The sequence below is a fragment of the Pyxicephalus adspersus genome, chromosome 7 (assembly GCF_032062135.1).
Source record: "Pyxicephalus adspersus chromosome 7, UCB_Pads_2.0, whole genome shotgun sequence".
In the NCBI taxonomy this organism is placed as follows: domain Eukaryota; kingdom Metazoa; phylum Chordata; class Amphibia; order Anura; family Pyxicephalidae; genus Pyxicephalus; species Pyxicephalus adspersus.
Window position 1 is genome coordinate 41,771,233 of NC_092864.1, and position 23,739 is coordinate 41,794,971.

General features: G+C 37.2%; 1 protein-coding gene across 10 annotated transcripts in view; it reads left to right on the plus strand.

Moving 5' to 3' along the window:
- The window catches only part of PKP4 (plakophilin 4), a 180,748-nt gene that overhangs the window by 105,759 nt on the left and 51,250 nt on the right, over positions 1 to 23,739 (plus strand). For 7 of the 10 annotated variants that reach the window (XM_072418185.1, XM_072418186.1, XM_072418179.1 and 4 more), the window contains 5 exons: positions 7,932 to 7,966; positions 15,991 to 16,122; positions 16,249 to 16,436; positions 18,013 to 18,580; positions 23,176 to 23,367. In XM_072418185.1, coding sequence (XP_072274286.1) covers positions 7,932 to 7,966; positions 15,991 to 16,122; positions 16,249 to 16,436; positions 18,013 to 18,580; positions 23,176 to 23,367 — 1,115 coding nt within the window. The remainder of the gene's footprint in view (positions 1 to 7,931; positions 7,967 to 15,990; positions 16,123 to 16,248; positions 16,437 to 18,012; positions 18,581 to 23,175; positions 23,368 to 23,739) is intronic. The other 3 variants (XM_072418181.1, XM_072418182.1, XM_072418187.1) reach the window with 2 other exon arrangements.

The window sequence follows — 23,739 nt, forward strand, 5'->3', positions numbered from 1 at the left end:
GCTTAACTCTAACTCCAAATAAAACATATATATATTTTATTAAGAGGCAAAACCATTTAGGGCAATAGTATAAAAAGAAAATCAATTACTGTCCATTCAACACACATCTTTTGATATTACGTAAACAAAATCAAAGTTGGAACTACATAAACTAAACAATACGAACCACTAAAACAACTTTTGTAATAATTCAGCTTGGAATAAAGCTGAGGAATAGCTGTTACAATCCAATAGTATCTAAGATAGTGTTCTTGGAAATAGAATGGCCACTGCAAGGTCCCAACTCATAGAAGCCATTAAATCTGATTTGAATATTTTCAGTGCTGAGTGGGTCAAGGCTTTGGAATTTCTCTCCCTGTAGTGCAATAGCTGTATATCTGTAGTGTGAGATCTCGGGCACTTCTGCCATTGATTGCTAGTGTAGTATGATTTGGACAGACGTTTAGTGATGTTGCTGCCATTCTGTGTGCTTGGCCTGCTAAGAAAGCAAAATCCTGGAATATATTGGCCACCTTCAAACACACCGTGCAGTGTTAAGGCAAAAGGCAATACTGGTGACTAGTTTTTGCTCTCTGCCTGCATTTTTTGGCCACAGCTGCTTGAATGTAGTTCCGCTTCAGCTGAAAGAATTGCAGTTAATTGCATTCAATGTAATGGACTTCTTATTGGCTCCTAAAATGTATGCACAGCCAAACAAATGCAAAAGAAAAATTATTGTAGATTGGGAAATTATGCAGACACAGCATACAATATGTTAAAGTTGAGTCTGTTCTTTAGAGGACCAATGAGGTTTAGCAGTATTGATAGTATTTCCCTCCCCCCATGTCTTCATTTAGCATGTTGTATTATTACCGCACGTATTGCCTGTCGAACTCCAGCTCTGTGAATGGGACTGTTGGCTTTGATACATTTGAGTGAATGAGCTGTGGCTAATGTCTCCTGTTTTACAAGCCAATGCTGAGCCTCCTCAGGACATGTACAGTCACACCTGCCAAATAATACAAATATTACGTCCCAAAAACTGGTTGCTGCATGAGATTAGTGAGCTGTGTAGAAGCTTCTGACTGAGTTTAATTATGACATTTTTTGTATGAAATGTTAGTTCTTTTTGAAATATGTGATGTTATTTCTGTTTGGGAAAATGGAAAGCTCTTCACGTTTCCTTACCTCCTGATGTATTCTAATCTTGGCATCATACAACAAGAGCAGACACTCCAATTAGAACTAAATCAAAGATCAGAAGCTCTGTAAATAGCTAGGCAGCAAAAGTGGCATTGAGGAAACATCTGCTGCTGTCCTCTGTACACTTTTGCAGAGACTGCACTAAGGTCTATGTAATTTATTTTTTAAATATGAGAGTAGCAGTTGTTCTAAACCAGATGTAGTGTTACACTCTTAACCAGTTCTTTACTTAATTTACAATCCATTATCTGTAGATTTCTTCCGGGTTTACTCCCTTAGGTAGCTCTGTAGCGACAAGTTACCAGTAGCTGGGATAGCAATTTGCAAGCAAAACATCTCACAAAATGGCTTCACTAAGTTGTCATCGGCACTTGGTTTCCATTTAACAAAAACAATATTGCAATACTTTGACAGCCAACTTTTTTTATGTATTTTATTTATTATGGTATGTATGAGTGTTTTTTTCACTGCTTTGCTACTTAATGCTGTTCACTGTTGTAAATGGCTGTTATCCACATGCATATATTTTGAACAGAAACTGGTGACAATATTAAAGCTTAATTAAACCTTCAGAATTAAAAAAAAATGTGCCTTCTGTCCCATCTGCAATAAAATAACCTTGCTTGATTTCAATTGTTTTATTGCACTTGCCTGTCCTTGCTACACTGTGGGCACCATCATCCTTGCCCAATCTTCTTCAAGTCAAGTCTTTGGCCATCTTAATAGTCTGGGCCTGGGTTATGTAACTCCCATGCATGCAAAATTGACCAGCACTACTGTAATTCTGAGGCCACCATCCCAAAATCCACCATGGAAGTTGCAATGCAGCCATGGATGGTGTGCAGGGAGACAAAGTGTCTGCAGAGCATTAACACAAGTGATATGCAGCAATGATAAAAAATAAAATTCTTTTAATAAAACATGACAATCGTATATGTGACACGGTTCTTTAGTAAAATACCTGATTGTATTTAAGAGGCTTTAAAAATCGCAATGCTTTCCTTAAGGACTCTGTGCCTTCTGTAACAATCTCGCCAGTGGCATTCCTGCAAGACATCAAGAAACTCTTTGTTATTTGCCAAAAAACTGTATATGGACTAAACCTTTAAGCAGTAGTTACTCTCCATGTGGAGCTTTATAAATATGAAACCCTGATAGTCCTTCACATATAGACAGGGGGAAGAAACTTTGTTTCAGCAAGAGATAAAAATAAATCAATTTTCCTTTCTAGTATCACAGTGCGGCATCCAGACTTTTAGATTGGGAATCTCTGTTCCTCAGCATTTGAAAGGAAATTGGGGAGCTGCGGTTACTGTTGTTTTCTTGTCGAGCCTGAACTGTTCTTGATATTAAATGAAATGGGTTCAGAGGCTTACGGAGCTCACAGACATGTGGCTGTATGCAGTGCTGTCTTCAGTTCAGAGAAAGGCTTATTTCAGGTACACAGAGTTCAAGTTGTATTAGCAATTGAGGTGGCCATGTATGTTTTCTATACTTAATACAACATGTAATTCATCATAGTAATTCATTAATAGTAATTAATAGTAATTCATCAAGTGTTCTGTGTTCATAGTGATTCTGGCTGTGTTAATCAATAAACTTAGATTTCTGTTAAATACAAAATTAGTTTTTTAACCTCAATTTACCAAAAAAAATGTATCTACAGTACCGCTTATCTCCCCCATCCCTTTTACCTACCTCCCACCAATCACACACTGCAGCAATGGCTGCATGGACGTTTTGATACTGGGTTTCTTGATAGTAACAACCACCAACCTTGCCTGTGTAAGTTGTGTCAGCATGGCTGCTTGTAGTCTTAAAGGGTAATCTTTATTTTGTTTAAGATGGTCTTCTGCCATCCTGATTGCCCAGGCCGGGAGGAAACAATTCCCACATAGGCATGTGAGAGTTTAGGTATTCCTGGCATGCACAGAGGAAGCTGGGGGTTGCCGGGTATCTTGGCAACGAAAGTTGAAACTGCACATGTGTAATTTTATAAATTAACCTTTCCTGTTCAAATGGCAGAAACTGGCAAACTCCTTTTTTTTCTTCTCTTATTAGATAGGATCTTGATTGGACAAATCAGGGTGACCTAATTCCCCACAGGAGTTTATTTAGGCAATTCCCACAAGTGCAAAAGAAGCTGGGATTGCTGGGTATCCTTGCAACCAACGCTGCACTGTGCATGTGCATCTCAATGTTTTTGACCGATCAGGTAGGTAGGAAGGATTATTGCATAAGGGATATGCCTGTCCCTTTCTGCAATTATGACCTTCCTGATTGTGGTCTCCTAAACTGTGTATGTGAATTACCAGGCAGATGTGCAACTGAAACGAAAACCTTCATAGCAGAATGACGAGGTATTTAAAATTTTTGAAATTAACATTAAAATATTGAACCTTATATAGGATAGTGGTTAAGTTCCAGATCATCTTCTTGCATTATGATGTTTGTTTTGCTGTGTTTGTGTTGTGAAAATGACATGGTAATAAGGATGATTTTCCTTTTAAATAATAAACCATTCACTCTGCATTCCCAGCACAGCCCCTGGGGGCCCAGTTTCACTGTCATCTATGTCAGTCTTCCCATTTTCTATTGACATTTCAATCTTACATTAGTATGGAAGTATTGGAAAGACTGACATTTATTTGCAGAACAAATTAAATATGGGTGTTTCTCCTTTAATAGAATCAACTTTATTTCATGGAAAAAGAAGCAATAAGTTTGAGAACCAGATGATTTATTGAAATTAAATAAATGTTATTTTATCAATAATCATTTATTAATAAAACATTCCTTGCGCAAGATGTTAGCGGGTACCTTGGTTCTTATTAGAGAAAGAGGCAATCTAAGCAATTCTGTCACTTGACTGATGCAAGGAGCAGTTGCTAATCAGTAAATGAGGTTGTCTGTCCTGCATGCCCCCTTGTACAGAGGAAAACAGAAGCAGAAATAAAATCAATGATCCTATTTCCCTCTGCCCTTGTTCTCGAGAACAAACTCTCATAATGGAGCCTTGCTACATATGGTGTTTTCCAGCACTGCTTATGTAGTCACATGATTGTCAGGAAACTGAAGTCCAAGAATGGCCACACTGACGTGGTTTAATTATAGGGGAACTTTGAAAAGCATTATAAAGGTGGATTTTTTTAGCTGCACAAAAGAGACCTGGTATTAAGATGCTCAATTTGGATAACAAAATGGATAGGAAACGTGATTCAAACCATTTTCTTGGGATTTTTTTTAACAATTATGTAACCGTCTCATATGTCAAATGAGGGGTTGGCTTTAGCAATATGTTAACAAAGTTCTAAACTGGCAAAAGTCACTCATGATACCGGTATTGGTCCCGTAACTCCGTTTATACCTTTTGCTAGGGTGGTGCTTTCCACTGTGGTCCCAGAGTCAGACTCCAAATTCTGATTCTAGGATGGATTAAAATGCCCACCCAACCTTCCCTTTCATTCCAGAGCTTCCGAACAGTTTACAGAATTGCACACATCAGTTATTCTACTCTGAGCTTTTTTCCTCAGTACTGTATTTATCTTTGGTAGCTAAACCTGTAATTGGCGATGTATGCTGCCCATAAGGAACTCATCTCTGCATTCCTGTACATTGCAATTTTTTAAAACTGTATTAACCGTGGAAAAAAAGTTTAGTATCGTTACAGTATTGTAACATTATTAACTTTTTTCCACAGTTAATATTGATTTTAGGGACGTTTCACACCTGTGATGAGCCAAAGGATTCAGATGAAGTCTCAACCATTTTGTGCATGTGGTGTAGCTCCAGAAAGTAACAATTTGCTTTTTGCTACATTAGTGCACATTTGTTACCTGAGGTCCAGTTTGCCACTGTCAATTACACTGGTACAGTATGAAATAGTCCCAAGTCTGTGGCTTTTATACGGAGAGTCCCTGGCATAAAGGTGCTTGATGAGTCACTTCTTGTGAATTCTTCTTCTAACCCTTCTCCCAATTCTTCTCCTGTATCCTGCTCCTGCTACTGGTGGAGTCCGACAGCAGCCATGCTAACACACGTTGTAAGGGCATGGTCCACTTTTGTCACTATCCAAAAACCTGTCCAGACAATGATGTGCATCTGATGAGAGAGTGAGTGCATGTATATACTAAAAGTGTTTGAAAGTGGCTACAGACAATGGGCATTGTTGAGTATGTTGTGCATCAAGCATTTGCTTTTTCTATAATGGTTTGGAAACTTGGTGTAATCCATTTAGGGTTCAGATCTACTTTAATTGTTCCTGCATCATACGTTGAATTATTGATCATGTCTCTGTAATAACTGCTGCTTTGGTTTCACCATCTTTTGGCAGAGACAACCTCGAATGTTTTCCTTTTTGTAGAAGGTAATGACAAAACACACAGCAGCTCCAGGTTTCAAACTGTTCACGAATGTAAGAAAAGCATAAATAGCATTTACCAACCTAGAATTTTTTTTTTTTTTTTCATAAAAATAATCCTGGCTTGTCTTGCCCTACCTGGAAAATCTACCAGGAGCAAAATTTTTTTCCCAAGCTAATAACTCCAAGCCAATTCCTTTTCCATTAACAATTACCAATTCTTCTTTCCAAATGCCCATGGTGGTGCTGTTTATTATATAGGAAGCCCAACAGCCAATGAAGGTTGAACAAAAGGCTAATACATCTGCTAATTTCAAAGCAGTGATCTTTCTAGGAGTTGTGTTTACTGGTAACATCTTCAAGAAAAAGACCTTGCTTCAGATTCATGCAAAAACACTTTAAAAAAAAGAATTATCTTTTAAAATATAAGATTGGTTTTACCATTTCTAGCAGAGTAATCAAAATGGGTATTTGCAAAAAGCTGCAACTGCACAGAATTTTTGTAGAACCAAGGCCTTGTTTCCCCAAGCTGAGAGTTGTAGAGAGCTCTGTGAGACCAACCTTGTATCCATTATGTCTTCTTTATGCTATTAGTGTAGCCGGACCTCACTAAGAAATCCGTGCCAACACTGAACGTGTCATTTATTGGCACAGGGATAAGGCAAACATTGCCTGGCAAGCCAGGAAGGCACAAATGTCTATTGTGCTCAAGTTTAATGTTTAATCTCAGCGAGGATGTAACTTAGTGACTGGAATTTTTATTGATGGATCAGTATCTTTTATTCCACTCTGCTACAAATAATGTGACTGGGGATGGGGGTGCATTTGGGCATTTTTCTCTTGGAACACACATCTCCAGCTTTATATTTAAAGTTAAAATATCTGCAATTTGTGAGTTTCAAGCACAATCAATGTGGAGCGAGGCTGCACTCTGCAAACACTCATTTATCTAGACATAAAATGAGGAAAAATGCTTTAAAATAAATTTGAAGATGATAACCAATAAAATGTTTCTGGATGAGTTTTACGTTGTGAATTTCTGGAAAATGAAGTGTGTAGAAACCCTGAATTTAAAGAATTTCTGTCCAAAAGTTTTAAGAAACCGCTTTATGTAACACATAAGATGGAGAGCTAAACACTTTTCTCATGATTATTCATACATTCTAACGTGTTGGGAAGGCTTATAGGAAGCCCAAACCTTTTATCATTGTCTGCATTGGTTTTAGTCAGTAAGCAAGTATTGTGGGTGGAAATGGTATTATTTAAATATATATAGACACGAACTAAATGAAAATTAGTTTAAGGCATTGTGTATTCTAAACAAACTCTATGTTAATTACTAATTATCACCTATTTTCATCTGGATTGGTTGACCTCCTGCATTTCAGCTACTTCCCCCCTAAATTCCTGTACTCAAGTGCTGGTCGTATGGCATTTCTTGTGGCAGTATCACTGGTGTTTATACGAGTGGACCACACCTGTTTGATGTGATACCTCGGCCACTGTCACTATTTAAAGCCCCTCATGACAAGGCAGCCCCACAAACGGGAGAGGGAGGTAAAAATCTTTAACTGTAATGTCTGAAAAAGAATCTGCAGAGCAGAATCACCAGGTATTTTATTAAAAGCTGTTGGGATCATTATTGCTTGTATGTGGTTTGGGTTTACATATCATTTAAGTACCTGTTATCAAATCTTAGATTTTTTTGTTCACAAATGGTCTGCTGCTTTTTTTCTTCAATAAGCATTTGGCATCTGGAACTAAACTTAATTGGCACGATTTCCATTTGCATTAGCTACGGATTACAGATATAGGGTTAATTCCCTGTAGTCCTGAATCCAAAGTGGAGTTGTGATTGCTTCTATTTAAGTGATTGTCTTTTTCATTGCCAAGGATCTGAGATTTGGCTCTTCACTCTGACCTTTACACTCTATATATTTCCCAATTGTCCCAGACAAATATTATCATTTGTCACAATTTGTATAAGACGTCTGTATAGGATAATTTATAGCACAATCCCCATAGGTTCTAATCAATTGACAATGTGTTCTTGATTATTATTGGTACTTTTGTCAGTTTTGTGTCTTCTTGCTCATAAATAGCACAAAGAGGGATTTATTAAGTTACTGTTTTATAATCCAATTCTGAGTAAATAATGAGGCGTGAGTGCTGCGCATATGCAGTATATTCATTTTACAACCAAGACTTTCAATGCAACGATTATGTGGTGTCAGGCAGGGCCCTACAGTGAAGACTTGCAGAGCAGGATAGAATATATTTTCTTTATAGAATATATTTCAATATGACTTTATTTTTACATGCCTCCTTCTCAGGAGTACAGTGTACAATAGGTAAATATTTCATTAAAAGTTTTTCTCTTTTCTTTCAGCTCTACAGAAAAGTCATTTCCCTGGAGATCAGCAGGTATGGAAAAGCTAATCCTATATTATTTGAAAGTTGTTTTTTCTACACTTTTGTTTTTATGACCTAACTTAAAAAAATAACAACTAAGGAATTGATACTGTATTCCAGCAATTTACAAGCAGAAATAAACCAGATATTTGACATTTTGAGTTTGTAGATGGACTTGAATTTTACCCTATTTATTGTAAAACTTTGACATGGGTACTGGAGTTGAACTTGTCAAGTGACCACAAAAGACTGTGATAACCACTTTGGTCTGTTTTATCTATATGGCTCCTGTCATGTTTACTGTTTACTAGTAATGTGAACTGAAACATGACCAGCCGTACATTTTCCATTATCGTAGTTGACTGTAGGCTAGTAGAGGCCTTCTCGCAGTGTGTTTGCCCAACCATGAAAATCCTGTGCTGAGAAAGCACTAAGGTTCTTTTGCTGAAATCTACTTGTGAAAATAGTTCCCTGGCTTTCGTTATTATCCACTATCTTTAGCGGGGAATGATTAGGATCATTGCCAATATCTTAGTTACCGCTAATTGGGGAGATTTGCCATTGACTTTCTGTCCCTGAGACACAGCAAGAAGCAATAGGTAGACTTAATTTGATTACCCCTAAGGCTGCGTACAGACGTCAAACGATTCTCGCCCAATAGTTGCCACAGGTATCTGATGCTGATATCGGACAAGAATCTGGCATGTACAGCTCCCATCGTCGTCCTTCATGGATCTGCCCTGGTTGATCCGCAAACGACCGTAATTGAAGTGAAAGGAAAAAGTGCAGCGAGTGCCGCTCTGTCGTTCTCACCAATCCCTTCTCCATAGAGCAAATTGGCACTTTTGTCCCTGGAAGGATCGTGAAAGAACCTTTCCAACGACAATTATTGAACACGTGTACACAGCTTTAGATTTCACTGAAACAGTTTCCCATTGTGTTATGGTGATTAGTTATGGTAGATGCACACCTTGTGTCAGTTATCTGAAAGAGCTCCAGACCAGGTGTTCAATAGGAGTATCAAAATGCCTCAAATTTGGTGGGCAATGAAAGTAAAAATAGGCTTACAAGGTGGAAGAACATTGCTCCATTGTTGGTGCAAGTGGGGAAACATTGTGTCCCGGCATTGGTGTGAGTGTTAGAAATATTACCCCAAAGTCTAATTTAAAGTGAGCCAATGGTCTCATATAGCTTTTTCCAATTCTTCTTTTTCACGGTGATAGTCCTTGTTTCAGCCCCAAATTCCATAACATTGTCTATTTTTGTTTCATAATTCGTTTTTATTCGAAGTTCCACTGTACAACATTACCATCCATTATTCAAATTTCAATACAATCCTCATAACATGTGAGTATAAGTACATAACATATGAATACCCCCCCCCCCTCCCCCTTTTTTTTTAAAACAAAAAATATTCTTTTTCCACTTCACCTCAAAAATTCACAAAAATGAGGAAATTCCATAAACTGCATCCATTTTGCCCATTTCATATTATATTTTTCTGTTTGCCCCTCATCTTCCACTATTAACTGTTCCATGTGTCGCAGCTGCTCCATCTCTACCACCCAATTACGTATTGATTGAATAGAGGTTTGATCGTCAGGATAACCATCCTGATTGCTATCAGAAAGAACCCTGCATATTTTTGGTATGATGTATAGCAATAACGAATGAATAATCTGTAATAATATTTTTTTACACGTCTGAAAGGGTAATGTGATGTCACTGAAGATGGTCAAATAAACATTTAGTTTAGTTTTGATTGATCAAAAAAAAAAAAAGTTTGGTCACTTTGGCCAGTTTAAAAAAGTTAAGTGGATTGCAAACTGCATCCTAAAGTGGAACTAAGCTGTTATACCCACTTTTCCCTGTTCTGTTGTGGGCACTGCCATCTTTTTATCTTTCTTTGTGCTAACTTCAGCCATCTTGATTGGCTGGGCCTGGATAATGTAATGGGAGTTCATTCAGTCTCGGCTACTGCAGGAAAAGCGCATTCATAGCTCAGGGATGTTGACAGGTGAAGTGAACCATCAGCCAGGTAAGAATGGTTATTGCAGAAGGGACATCACCTGTCTCTCTATGAAATAAATCTCTGCCTGCTTGCACATTAGGAATATGAAAAGTACTTATTTTTCAATTCTGTGAGTATCTTCAAAGTGAACGTCTACAAACACTAATCCTTATGCTTGGAAGTGTAATGAAAGTGTTGCTTTTGGTAAATTCCCTTTTTCTTTAGTCCAGTTTCTTTAGTTAAATACCTACAACTGTTTTCATCCCACGGTTTTTGGGCATTATCTACACAGTATTTGGTATTTTGAGGTTTGAAATGTATCCATGTTGACCTCAAAACTCTATAATTAGGTCCTGCCCATTGTTTGATTTTAGCATTGAGCTTTTATCTGGGGGTAGATGTCCATTCCCCAAGCATAGTAACCTTTTGGCAAAAAGCAATGGTGTGGATATTAAATGAAGGAACGACATGCTCTGCTGAGGTCCTTACACGTACTGGTGATTTGTTCGTAGTATTGTTGACTTTACATTGATTTTCACATGTGACTTCTGTGTCCCATAAACTTTACGGCTGCTTTTGTTTCATTTTTCTAGGTACCTTCTATTTGCTACTCATTTCTTTCAATAGAAAATTCAGAATTCTTTTTCATTGCAGCAGCACCTGTCTGTCTTTTAAAAAAAAAAAGTTTAGAGGATCCCTTTTTTAAGCAAAGCTTCCAGAAATGTAGGCTCTTCATTGTGTATAAAAAAAACTTTTTGCCTATGCTGCTGATTAGTCTAGTCATGTCTGCCGCCAGCAGACTCTGTAGTGGTTTGATTGATGCTCAAGCTACATCTCTCTGTGTTTGGTGATGAGGGTGTCTGCCACTAAGTCAATATTTTGACTGCAATACCTTTAGGTGTTTTCTTAGCGGTCCAAAAAAAAGTTTAAACTTAAACTGTTTAAGAATAAAAAGTTTTAAAATAAACCAAACTTTCAAGATTTTTTTTCTTAAAGCAGAATGCCATTTTTAAAAAATAAAATTACCAAAAATCTTGTCATAACTTTTACCTGATGGTTGTGTACCTGTGCTCAAATATGGACATTAAATATTTTTTATACAAGCTGTAAAATAGCTTTGTTTTGATCTTGGTTCCTTTAATAATAACTTTTCCTTCACAGCTAAGGTTCTCATCAATTTCTAACTATTTAGAAACACCTGCTGGCTATTTTGTTTGAATATTCATCATATAAGCTTGTTGCTTGCACAGTAATCCAGATATGTAATTTGTAAAAGCTCCACACACACTTACAGAAAAAGCTGTATCCTCCTGCACCCCCCTTTGTGTCCTCCTGCTCCCTCTATCTTGTCATGCTACATTCTTTTTATTCTGTGCCGTTGTTGCATGTATGTTGCACACATGTTAATGGCAATTCTAGTTTCATTCACTCATCAGCCTTTGCACAGACTTCAAAGACATTTTTAAAGTATAATTCTTGTTTATGGCTGCTTTGTCATTTGATAGTTTTTGTTCCCCCGGGCAGATCTTCTTTCCTTGAGACATCCCGCAAATGCTGATGATTGGGCCACTTTGCTTTTACCTTTTTGTGTATCTATGACATTGTGGCTAGAACAGTCTCTACTTCTGCCACTCTTGAGTGTCACAAGTTTGTTTCTTGGATGTCTCTGGGGCTATGGTCATTAAAAAGAGCTTCATCACTAGTGTAGTTTAGGCCTTGCCTGGTATTCCTTGTTTAAATAATTCACTATTGGGATTTTACCCATTAGGCAGCTGTCCTTAATGTGCTTTTTTGGTTACACCCCGCTCTGGTATTATCAAAACACAAGTTTAATTTGTTCCTCCAGAAAAAGGTCAGTGCTGCTTTTGTTACTATAACAATATTACCATTAACCCCATGTTCTTTTATCTGCTAGAGCTAAAGGAAAAAATGCCAGCAGATACCGCTCACTTTGCCCATTCACACTGGATAATTATCAGCATCTGTCAGTTTGCAGGAGTCACTGCTGAAGTAATTTTTTTTTCTGCACTGTGAAGTGCTTTCTTATTTTATAGCGTGTCAACAAGGCTCAACAGTCTGGAGTGCAGGATTAGAGCCTTTCCCATAAAGTGCTTTCTACACATCTATCACTTCTGTATCCGCATCCTTTAAGGCAGTCAAGCAACCTAAAATATTTCCATAGCAATCCAAGCCTTGTTGTGGTAGAGTTACAAATAAACCATAAAATAGCATTTTGATATTCTAATTGTTACCAGTTAATTAAAAAAATACAGTGGAATAGATCAGTTTGTTTCGATTGTGCCCCAAATTCATATTTTGAATTTTTGTAACAAAACTCAATCTTTTGTTATTGTCAACCAACCATACTAGTCACAGGGACAGCACAGACAGTGTATTGACTTATTTTGGGGTTCTGCTCATGCCAGGGGTTACTGCTGTTGGGCAAATCTTTGAGGCTGTGTAAAATGTCCCTTAACATGACTTTCTACTCTCTTTAATCCCAAATCAGGAATTTGAAACAAGTGAATGAATTGTAGTTCTTACCATTGAGTGGAGCCAACATTTAGCCCGTCAGTTTAGTAACGTCATGGTATATCTTTTATACCAATCGAGTAGAGGGAAATTGGATCACTAAAAGTAAACCAGGTGGGGATAGTATTGTGCATGGAAGTAGGGATATTAGATTGTGAGCTCCTTCAGGTAGTGAGATAAGAAGGCCAACAGTGAAAACTTGGTCTTGTAGAACCAAGTGACACAAAACTTTTGTATCCCTGATATATAGCTAGTGAGGTTTTAATAAGCAACTAGTAGGTTTTCAATCAGTGATCTTGAAGAACCGAAGATATATATTGTATTTTTTTTTTAACCTTTTTTTGTTGTGGTTTTAAACTGGAACCAGAGACAAAAAGTAAACCCCCAACTGTTATATAACATTATCATTTGTTTTAAGATTTGCCATTTACAGAAAAAACTTAGTTGCACATTTATTCCCTTCTAATTGAGTTCCAATGGTTCAGTTTTTTAGCAGGAAGCTTAACTGATGCATACATGGGAGGAAAGAACAAATGTGCTACAGATTTTTTGTGAGTATGGCATATTGAAATCTATAGAGTACAACAGAGTACAAGGATGGGGTGACCTGACGAATGCCACTTACAGAATAGTGCGCAGAGCAGGAATGTTTAAGACAACACACAGACAGAATAGGCATATTTTTTCCTGATCATTGACCTCCCTGTGTACAGCACACAAAGTGCATGTGTGTAAATGTATTTTGATTTAGGTAACGCCAAGTTACTTTTATTTGTGTTCATGTTATACACTATTATATTTAATCGATTTTTAAAATATAGTACTGTATTAGGAAACGTCCCTAAGCTTTCCAGAGTATATTGTTTTCCATTGTGAGTGAGGTTTTACAGAAACATCCATCCATGTAAACTAAGGAGCGTACGTTGTAAAATGACTGCAAAAAAATCACAAGACGACACAAGGACCACTATTGGGTATAAGCTGATTATACTCCAGTTATGTTTTAGTTTTTTTTTGTTTTTTGTACCCTGTTGTGACACAGCACATGAAGTCCAATTTTAATATATTTGTTGTCCTTTATGAGATCATAATTCAGGATCTTAGCCATGCTAAGGAAACATGATACCCACTTAGCCCCTTATTCTTTATATTTCATTTCCATCCTCTTGACACTATGTTCTGTCTGCACTCTGCTCTTGCAGTATTCATTATTAATATATGTATGTCAGAGCTATGAAAGATAGTTTGATGGCTGGATCGCTTCCTAACAACTAAAATCTGATAAAATGTCATGTTTTCATTAGTCATGAACCTCTCAAGTGTTTTGTCTCAATAAAAAACATAAAATATGAAGCTCTCAGTAGTGCTTACCAGTCCTATATTACCCTACAAGTGTTGTGCAGTACAACTTTAAGCTGCCTGTGAGCGTTTGCATAAACTGGAACATTTAATTATGTGCACACACTTACTATGACTAGTTTGTCTTAATTTGCTGTTAGTTTATTTCAAAAATCACATAAATCTAATTTACCGATAAAAAAAACAAACTACAGTGATACTTTGGCTAACAAAGATAATTTGTTCCGAAATCACATTTGTTAACGGAAATCTTTGTTAGCCTAAACATAATTTCCAATAGATTGCTATAGAAAATAATTTAATTAATTCTTGATGCTGACCACAACTTAAAGATAATTATTAGGGCAGATGTTTGTTTCAACATATTATTAGGCAGCATAGTGTCAGTTACTGTATAAAATCGTCACTGTGAGTTAATCACAAACAAAGCAAAAAAAAAAAAAAACTTTTTGGAGCCTAGACATTTGTTAACTTCTAACAAAGCTCTGCTTTGTTATAAACAAAAAAAAAAAAACTGCAGAATTTGTCTTGGTCATTAAGGAGTTACAAAAAGTTGCAGAAGAGCCCAGTCCTTAAAATCACCTACAACCTCAGCTGTGTTTAGCAAAAGACTTCTTCTGCAGGTCATGCAAACTGCCCCCCTCCCTCCACCAAGCTTCTGTCCTGCACACAAGCAGCAAGGAAGCCCCGTTCGTATGTAAAGTATAAATGCTATAAATCACACCTACCTCTCAAATTCACAGCCACACAGAGAGTGCACCGTCGTGACACTGGTATGAGAAGAGTTTCTCTCTGGCACTCTGGAAGCCCCTCTCTATATTGGTCAAAGCATGTCCCTCTCTTTCTTTCTGATACAGAATACAGGAAGTACTGTACATTTGTCATAGTTTATCAGGTGTCTTGATTCCTTTTTTTTTTTTTTTTTTTTTTTTTTTACATTTGTTAGCTGAGTCTATATTCGTTAGCCGAGTCCCATAAATATTAAAAAAAATTGTTAGCAGGGCCACTCGTTAGCCGAGGTATCACTGTATTCCTGCTTTTAAATTGGCTGTGTAATGTAGATGTCTTTTCTGTCTTGTTTCTTTAAGGGGAGCTTACCTAAAATAAAATGTTTTGGTGTATAACACATATATCAAATTCAAATTCTTATTGCTATGCGAACTATACTCTATAGAAGCCGTGGCTTCCATGTACTGTGCTTAGATTTGATACCAAGGTAACAAGCCTAAAACAGCTGTAGGAAGTTAGGCATAAACGGGCAGCACGGTGGCTTTTAGAATAGCACTCTGGCCTTTGCAGCGCTAGGTCCCAGGTTTGAATGTTTGCATGTTCTACACTTGTTTGTGTGGGTTTCCTCTGGGCTCTCCGGTTTCCTTTCACATCCCAAAAACATGCAGTTAGATTAGATGCAAGATGCAAAGACTAGTGCTAACCACTGGACCACTCTGCCATCCAGCTTTTAGTAAGCTGGCGTTGTGCTTTAATATAGACCTAATATAGACCTAAAGTTTAAAATAACATTTAAGTATAAAAACATTTAGTAGTGTTGAAAAATAATACCCACTGCAGTGCCATCTTAGTTTTGTAGTGCATATATAGCCAAATCATTTTTGTTTTACTTTTGGGTAGGTAGGGTGAGTTAGTTTTGCTTTTTCTGTACTATGCAAAGAAATTTCCCTTCCTTTTTTCCAGAGATGCAAAAGGAAGTTGGTAGAAAAAATTCCAAAATGAGGGGAATTCCCTGTTTACATAGCTGTCCTTAATGCAAGGCTGTTTCTATAATTGTTATGCGGACAGAACACATCACTTTCTGTTCGGGTGGCAGTGGTCACCATTATTGAGGGGTTAATCTCTCAATAAGAACACGGTCAGCAATAAAAGCTTGACATGGAGTCTAACCCCTCACCACTATCCAAAAGCAGACATACACTTGAAGTATTTGATATTCTTACAATGAAACGAATCTTGAATTGCATCTGTTAAAGTTACTTTCTTTTACATGAATCAATTTATGAAAATAAATGGCCCTTTAATTGTTTTAGCCTTCCTGAAGAATTATGTTATTTTGTCTAAATTGTCTATTTTTAGATTACACAACAGATGTCACAAGGTAATGTTTTATTTTTTGTTTCAGATGCATCTTCCGGAGGTCCCCCTAAGCAGAGACTGGCTGACTCCACGCACCCCAACCACTTCCTCATCCGAGCTGACACAGAACCAGTCACCATGTATTCCCCAGAGCAGACGTCTCTCCATGAAAGTGAGGGTCTGTTCCCTGCTTTAAGTTTTTTTTTTTTTTTTTTTTTTTTTTTACTATACATTTGCTCACAAACAGTATTTTACCTGCTTCAGAAAGCACTTTTCTGTTAATTAAGGTAATTTTCTTGTTTAGGATCTTTAGGCAATTCAAGAAGCTCAACACAAATGAACTCGTACTCTGATAGTGGTTACCAGGAAGCTGGGACTTTTCACAACCACAGCGTGGGAAAACCTGAACTACGACAGCAACATTCATTCACGGGAACCACCGGAAACCACAACGAGAGGTCCTCCAGAGCTGAAGGCCAGACCTTTGTTCAGGTACATATTTTATGTAAACTTTTTTGTATGTGTTGTGAGAGGACATCAGATAGAAAGAGAAAGAGGTTGGACTCTCTACAATACAAACCATTCCAAACATACATTTTTACCATATTTTGAGGAGAGTAGAAAGGAGGTAGTTAAAAGAGAGTCCTTTTTAAAGTTTTTTTTTCTTACACTTTTTTTTTTAATATCTTTCTAGCTCTAGTTCATAGAGGTTAACTTTGGCTTTCTAGCCTCCCAGCCAACATATCCAAAAGTTATGTTGTTCAAGCACCCACATGTGGGACTCTTATCTCCCACCACAGCACTGTCCCACCTAATTCCAGGTATTTGTGACAATAACAAAGGTGGAGTGGTAGTTAGGGGTTATACCCACTCATTCACTGTCAGAAACCTGATGAAACACAACTCAATTTACTAAGTAATTATCTCACTGGAGCTTTATCTGTTAGGCACAATGGCAGTGGCACAATCTGTTTAGAACACTATTCCTGACCAGCTCGTTAGGTTTGACATCCCAAGGCTATTTATCACAATGTATATGTTTGAAAAACATTGTATTGATGTATGAATATTTGCAGTTTTTTTAGTGTATGTGTGTACTTGTTTAACACCAATGTATTCAGATAAAAATATTTGATCATGTATGTATTACATTGCAGTATATGACTACTGAAACAGTATTTGATGGGATATTGATAAGATATTCTATCAATTACATGAAAAGATATGGAGGCTTTAAGAATGGGATATCTGCTCTTACATCATTTTTGCACACCAAAAAGGTTTTAAATGAAACAAATTGATATAAGCTGTCATTTTGCTTTGCTTGAAAGATGGCTAACAGCAGAAACAAAAATAAAAAGCTCATCTCACTGCAATACTCACATCCAGTAATGTTTCCTCTGTGCACTTTTAATGCAGGCTAACTGCTTTGCAATCCAGCACCATTCTTTTGGGTTGAATGACACCCAGCATTATCTAAGCCACTTTTTGTGGCTGCTTAGGTTAATAGTACATCTGAACAGAATATAATTTGGAGTTTAATTATGGGTGCTTGTTTAGTTGTAGTTGTTTTATATTGGTTCACAGTGATCCATATTCTGGCTGATTTAGTTAATTGAGAAAAAGAAATTCACATAAATTAACAGATCCTTTAAATGTAGAAAGATGGGTAAAAAAATGGGGTTTCAGCTTTATGCATGTAGAAATTCTGTTATGTGCTTTATATGTATTGAGGAATGAAACAGGAAGCGCAATATTGGCTCAGAGATTTCTTAAGTTGTTTGTGGGCCATATGCTAAACCTCAACTGCTTTATTTAGCTCATAACCACACAGTTTATACGTTATGGTTATATACTGACATTCACTTGCAAGAACAAAGAATTATAAGACAAACGGGTCTCTGAAGATCAGGAGCAGTAATCAATCAAAGAAAAAGCTAATTAGTGACTTTCTGAGACTATATCCCATAACTTATCCTAAAAATTGTAATGAAAAATAAAGCAGGACCCTAAATTGTTCATAGTGGTATGATGCTACATTATGTTTTTGTTTTTTTTTATCTTCAAGCCGTCAAATGCAATGGCAGCCAATCGAGCAGTTCGGAGAGTGAGTTCTGTTCCTTCAAGGTCACAGTCACCTTCTTATGTAATTGGATCTGGAGTGTCTCCATCCAGAGGCTCACTGAGAACTTCTCTCGGGAGTGGGTATGGCTCCCCATCTGTTACAGATTCACGGCCACTTCCCACAGCCAATACCTACGCTTCTACAACGTTGCCTTCTCAAAGAGCTGGTTCCCCCTACACAGTGCGCAGATCAAATTCCCCAACAGGTATACGGAGAATTGGGTCAGTTACTGCTCGGCAGAACACCAACCCTTCTAGCATGTCCTCATCTTATCAGACCTTGGGCACTTCTGTCAGAGTTGGTTCTCCACTAACCTTGTCGGATACACAGAACAGAGTGGGCTCATCATCCCAAGCTCCTATGGGAACATCTTCTTCTCCAAAACGACAAGGAATGACAGCGGTACCACAGCATATGGGAACACTACAAAGGAACCTGCACGACATTGACCAATACCAATCATATGATATCTATGAAAGGATGGTGCCATCACGGCCAGATAGCCTTACAGGTTAGTGCTAGACAATATATGAAACATTACATGTAAATGCAATTTACCTAATGAGAGGCTCTTCTTTTCATACTAGTTTACATACTAGGCATTTATTTCCCCTATACGCTAAATGCCTATAGCTGATTCTGAAACTCTAAAAATTCTCTATCACTGAATTAATTGCAGTTGTTTCTTTTCACACCTTTCATCATAAATTAGGGTTGTACTGCATATTATGACCAGCAACTTTTATCCCGGGAGCAGTACAAGAACTCTATACTGTATCTGACTGCAGTGGGTTAAATAGAGAGATGAAGGGGGTTGTCCCCCTTCATCTGATTTAGCAGTAATTTGTCCTGAATAACAATAGCAATTTTAGGATTTACCTGTTTTTACCTGTTTTCTGTAGTTACAGTTTAAAGCCCAATTCCATCTTGGCTCCACTTGACCACAGATACAATTGTTTAAAGATCCCTTGCCTACTGGCTATGCATGTGTGGTTGTGTGCAGGGTTGTTAATTGCCTAATGATGTCTGTAGACATGATGAAGGATAATAGATAATCAGCAAAAGAATCAATGTAAAATTATTGTCTTGCTGTTACTGGATGTTTTTTTAACGATAGGCAAGTAACCATTCGTTTTAAACAACATTTATCTAACGTGTGTATGTAGCTTTTACCATGTCAGATGTGATATTGTGAGGCTGTGTTCAGGGCGTGTAGTCATAGATTACTAGCCTAGGAGAAAGAAGACAGAGAAGCAGCAGAAGGCAATTAGAAGAATAGAGAACCTATCTGGAAGTGTTGGATTCTTATTTTGCAGCTGCTTGCAATTTAATAAAATCTCTGGCCAGTGAGATAAGCAAAAACTACAAATATAGTTGCAATACCTTTACCTTTTAATTTCAGACTATTAGTTATGGTTACAGGGTCACATAAAAGACTTGATGCTTAGGGCTGATTCACACCAGAGTAAGGCTACGTACTCAACTGATAATCGCCTCAGGGCTAATATCGGATAAAAATCTGGCGTGTGTACGGCGCTCTTCGTTCCTGGATCCGTCCTGGTGGATCCACGGACAGTTTGTACAGTTTGTACATAGCCTAAATTACAATAATTGGCTTGTTTCAAACCTATTTGGTGTGAAAAAAAAGCTTCCCAATCTCTTTCAAACTGGTAAACTTTAAAACCAGATGGAATATGAATCACAGTATGAGCATTCATACACTAATGCCTAATACTCACCTTTTTCTAAATCAATACATTTGCTTTTATCTGAAGTAAATGTGCATATGTTCATATTCTTATAAACACATCTACACATAACCCAAGTTACCAGCTCCCTCATACATAGATATACAGATATAACAACTCTTTCAAATATATATATTCTGAGTTTTTAACACAAAAATACAGTTACACATTGGACAGCAATTCTGTAGTTTTAGAAAAAATATTTTGGTGCCAAATATAGTCAGTTAACACTAGCGCAGTTCCTAATTTGCTTTCCTGTACATTTAACACTAGTTAAGGTTTTACAGGCTGAGTAAGGGCTTCTCTTACAGTAAAGAAAACTTTATGATTAGGATTCTGTGCCTTCCCTTAAAAATGCTATTCTGCATTCTGTACGACCTACCAGTATTGTGCTTGGGGCGAAAATGTACAGTATTTTCAAATCATAGCATCTCATCTAGATGAAACAATTATCCTGAAATTCAGATCAGAAAAATCATGCCAGGTGGGAACAGCAATTATCAATAACAAATTGCCCAATTTCTGCTTTCTATTTTTTCACGTAATTGCTTTTAGATGAATAGTATTTTCATTTGAGGAAATAATTTGTGCTAAGATAGCCAAGAATAAGTGTTTAAATGTAAAAGCCATATACACATGGTAATACTGCTGAAACACTCCCATGAAAGTCAAGAGCAATAAAAGATTTTGGCATAATTATAGTGAAATATGTTTCTGTGCACTTTGGAAGTTTAAGAGCAGACTTATCTGCATTGTTCCTTCTATTTCACCAAAACTAATTGTTTAAAAACAACTTCTACATGTTTTGAATAGCCCAATCCAGACCCACTACAGGATTCTCATTGAAGTTTGGTACTCCCATGCTTTAGGCAGAATGTATAAAGATTTACATTGTGAAAGAAAATCTTAATGCTACAGCATACAAAGGTATTTTAGACAGTTTTGTACTTTCAACTTTTTGAGTACAGTCCTTCTTGGTTCCTGCATGCCCTTGACCTTATGCACAAATTCAGCTCCTTAAAGACTTAGAGTTTGGACAAAGTTTGGTGTGAAAAAAAACTTGAGTTGTCTTTACAGAACCCTGACCTCTACCCTACTAAAAACCTTTGACATTAATGGAATTACTGCTTTTGAGCCAGGACATTTTTTATGATATCTGTAACTGACCTCCTAAAAGGCCATAAATTCTCCCAAATTTGAATGATGAATGAATGTTTTTGTTGTGGTGTTCTAATTCAGTGTTTCTCAACCAGAGTTCTGTGAGTTGCTAAAGGTTTCTTAAGCAATGAGTAGTTTGTGTGTCTCAGGTAAGTTTACCTGGCACCAGTGATATTTCTTGGCTATTTGTAAGGGTGACATTTTTCCCACTGGCAAGGTAGGTAGCTTTCTTCCCACAGAAAACCACACAAATGTACATGTGGATATAGTAATTATAGCAGGGGTTCTTCAAGACCTGAAAGTCCTCTCAAGGGTTTGCCCATATAAAAAGGTTGAGAAAGGTTGTTCCAGTTGGACAAAGAGCAACTCCATAATACTGCCTGTGGTTTTGTAAAAGGTTGTCCAACAAAAACGTATACAGTCTTGAAAAAAAGAAAGTACACTCTTTCAATTCCTAGTTTGTACATTTCAGAACAGAATTTAAAAAATGTATATATTTTGGTTATTTGGTGTAAACCACTAAATAGACAAATAAACAGACATGATTCTGTAGCTTGTATAACCATATTTAGAAGCAATAGTTGAAGTAATCATTTTCTATATGACTTTATCGGTCTCACACATCCCTGTGGAGTAATTTCCAATATATCTTCTTTACAACATAGCTTCAGTTTATAAAGATTTGCAAGTGTTCATTACACAGCTCTCTTAAGGTTCCACCACAGCATTTTGACCGGGTCAAGGTCTGGACCTAACAATTGGACTGGACCTGGACAATTCTGACATCTTGATTCTTTTTTTTTCAGCCCTTCTGTAGATTTGCTGGTGTGCTTTGGGGTTTTTGTCCTGTTGCATGATCCAATTTTGCCAAGTTTTAGCTGTTAACAGTCCCCCGTTTAACGCTAGAAAACCTTGGGGTTTACATAGATGCTTATAGTATACTCCAAGACTGCCAAGTACCCAAGTCCTGTGGTATGAAGTGCTGTGCTGATATGCTGTCAGGTTATTACTAAAAGAGGTTATGTTACTACTACTAAACATCTAGGATCTAAGATGTAGCTCTTGGGGTTTTTTTTTTCTGTGAGCATCAGTTGCACGATCTAACCTTGGGGTGAATTTGTGGGGATGTCCACATCAAGGAAGATTGGCAACTGTATTGAATGTTTTTTGCTGTGAATAATCATTCTCACTGTAGAATCATGGACTTCAAATCGATTACAGACACTCATAACACTTCCCAGATTGATGGGCAGCAAGAATTGCTTCTCCAAGATCATTGCTGATGTCTTTCCTCCTTGGCACTGTTCACTCTCTTAAATGCTCCAGACCAGCAAACTGCCAAAGTGTCTACTTTATAGAGGTTGTCACATATGCTAATAATCAAGTGCATTAGACCTTGAACTACTTAATTGTTCACCACTACCAGATCCAGAATGGCTTGCAAGTTGTATGAACTTTGGAGATACATTGAACAGAGGGACACAAAGTTGCACCACACAGATTTAGAAAGCAGATTCATCTATTTCACATATTGTGTGCCGGCAGTGAATTTCACAAAATTAGATTTAAGCACTACTAGAGTAGAGTTTTTTTTTTTTGGCTTTAGCACAATTGCATTGTTAACTGAGCAGCATTTGCATTTGACTTATTGATTCTACTCCTTTTCTGAAATTGTTCTTGAAACAGAATAGAGTTTTTGCTCTCTTTATGCGAAGGGGTGAGCCTTAGGAATCAAAATCATATTACTTCTGAAACAGCACCATTCCGTGAGCCTCTAGGCTTATAAAGGACTTTGGAGATTTCCTGATGTATTATTCACAATTTTATGAATTATTTTTTGAAAATTTTTTTTTTAAATGCTAGAAATTCTTTTGTCTCACCTGGCTGTTTCCTATGGTTACTGCTTTTTTTATTTGGTAATTGCCAGTCTGAAAATAGCAGTACAGTTGGTACCCAACAAGGTTCATGATTTCTGTACTTGAGCAAGCTTACAAGAGAATGATTCTCTTAATTGAGAAAATATTTAGAACTCATTGCAGACTTCCAGATGCCACCCAAAGAGTTAAACATGACTTGTAAAAAGGGCCCATTATTAGTAAAATTAGTCCTAAGACGACCAATAAAAGTAATAGTGGAATAGGATAAAAAGCATTAGAAGCCTCTGGAATATATTAATGCTTTCTAATTGTGTTTTTTTCAGGCTTGAGAAGCTCTTATGCAAGTCAGCATAGCCAGTTGGGCCAGGACCTGCGTTCAGCTGTATCCCCTGACTTACAGATTACACCAATATATGAGGGTAGGACATATTACAGTCCAGTCTATCGCAATGCAAACCATGGGACAATTGAGCTGCGGCAAGGTTCCCAGACTGCAATTTACCGCACTGGCTCAGGTGTGTATTCTGCTCAGTTTGCCTCTTCCTGAAAACCTTTTCTTTTAGTTCTATTTTTATGTAAAAAGCTATTTTCTAAATTGCTGACCAATGACCTTGGAAGATCAGACAGCTGAAAGTTTTTTTTACATGCATGTCACAGTCTCTCCTTGTATTCCATGCATGTTTTTACACTGAGCAGGCACTCCTAGTAATGATTTTTTCTTGAAATTTACTCTTTGAAACTGTATTTATTATGAAATTTTATCTGACAGGAAAAAAAAATAATTCTGCACATAAGTTATGGTTTTCAAAGCTATAAGCTGAGAAGTCCAACCCATACTGTTGCAGGCTACTAGATCTTATCATTTCTGTTGAGTATAGGAACCCACT